The 1,379-nt window shown below is 69.3% G+C and overlaps 2 protein-coding genes across 2 annotated transcripts; both read left to right on the forward strand.

Moving 5' to 3' along the window:
- On the forward strand, positions 1-235 carry EMIHUDRAFT_78674 (hypothetical protein; the record flags this gene model as incomplete). Its single annotated transcript, XM_005763391.2, has 1 exon — positions 1-235. A coding segment is annotated over one exon (235 nt), but the record flags the coding sequence as incomplete, so codon positions are not given.
- A 408-nt stretch (positions 236-643) lies between these two features.
- EMIHUDRAFT_124716 (hypothetical protein) lies at positions 644-1,160 on the forward strand (the record flags this gene model as incomplete). Its single annotated transcript, XM_005763392.1, has 1 exon — positions 644-1,160. A coding segment is annotated over one exon (517 nt), but the record flags the coding sequence as incomplete, so codon positions are not given.
- Positions 1,161-1,379: the final 219 nt, after the last annotated feature.

The raw sequence follows: 1,379 nt of genomic DNA on the forward strand, positions 1-1,379 counted from the left end.
AGCGCCGGTCTACCTGGCCGCCGTCCTCGAGTACATGGCGGCCGAGGTGCTCGAGCTCGCGGGCAACGCCGCGCGCGACAACAAGAAGTCGCGCATCATCCCCCGGCACATCACCCTCGCGGTGCGCAACGACGAGGAGCTCAACAAGTTCCTCGGCGGCGTGACCGTCGCGCAGGGCGGCGTCCTCCCCAACATCCACTCGGTGCTCCTGCCGAAGAAGTCCAAGAAGGAGTGAGCTCTCTGCTAGCCTTCAACCAACCCCCGGTGTTTCTAAACACCACCCTTCTCTCAAGGCCTTCCCCACTCCCCTCGCCCTGTGTGCCCATCGAAGCTCTCTCCACCATCGTTTCTTTTTTCACTGTTCCCGCCGGCCTGTGGCCTGTCTGTCCCTGTGCGCCGGGGATCGTGGCATTTGTGTGCTCTTCGTCGATAGAGCGGCGCTTGGGGTTGGGCCTTGGCCGGCCCGCTTGCTGCTCTACCCAGACGTGTGTGCGTGTGTGTTTGTTCTCTGGTATGTTTGCTTTCCTTCCGACTTCCGTATATAATGGGTTGCGCTCCAAGTTATTCGTTGGCCTAAGGTTTCTTCTTTGAGGCTCGCGGGCCCGCACGCCGCTCTCGCTCTCCTGGCGAGACTTAGAGCCGGATGCCCGCTCGCTCCGCCCTCCTCGCCCTCGCCGCAGCCGCCCAAGCGTGCCCCGCGTCGGCGGTCACACTCGACGCCCGCCGCACGCTCTCCCGGGCGGAGGCGCGGCGCGTGTACGACGGCTTTGCGCGGAGAGGCCACATCGGCGGCCGCGACGCCTCTGGCGGGTACGGCGGGCCGGCGGTCGAGGCGCTCCTCTCGATGGCGGCCTTCGCCGACGCGGAGAGCTGCGTCGAGTTCGGCTGCGGCCAGGCCAAGCTGGCCAACCTCGTGCTCGCCGAGCACCCGTCGCTCCGCTGGAGCGCCGTCGACCAGAGCCCGGAGATGGTCGCGCTCGCGCGCGCGGCGATGCGGCCGCACGGGCGCCGCTTCGCCGTCGCGCTCACCGGAGGCGAGCCGGAGGCGGCCGCCGTGCCCCAGCGCGTGGACCGCTTCGTCTCGACGTACGTGCTCGACCTGCTGTCCGAGCGGGACATGCGCGGCCTCCTCGGCCGCGGCCGCGCGCACTCCCGGACATGTCCGTGACGCGTCCGCAACACGTCCCACACAGGTACGCCGTCCTCGACTCCGCCGAGCGCGCCCTCGATCCGGAGAGGGGGCTGCTCCTCCTCGCCGGCATCACATGGGGCTGGCGGGACAGGCGCCCTCCTCCGCGACTCGCCTCCTCCGCGGCTCGCCCTCCTGCGACACCCGCGATGCTCGCCCGGAACACGCCCACGACACGCCCGAGACATGC

This window comes from Emiliania huxleyi, assembly GCF_000372725.1.
Source record: "Emiliania huxleyi CCMP1516 unplaced genomic scaffold EMIHUscaffold_6338, whole genome shotgun sequence".
In the NCBI taxonomy this organism is placed as follows: domain Eukaryota; phylum Haptophyta; order Isochrysidales; family Noelaerhabdaceae; genus Emiliania; species Emiliania huxleyi.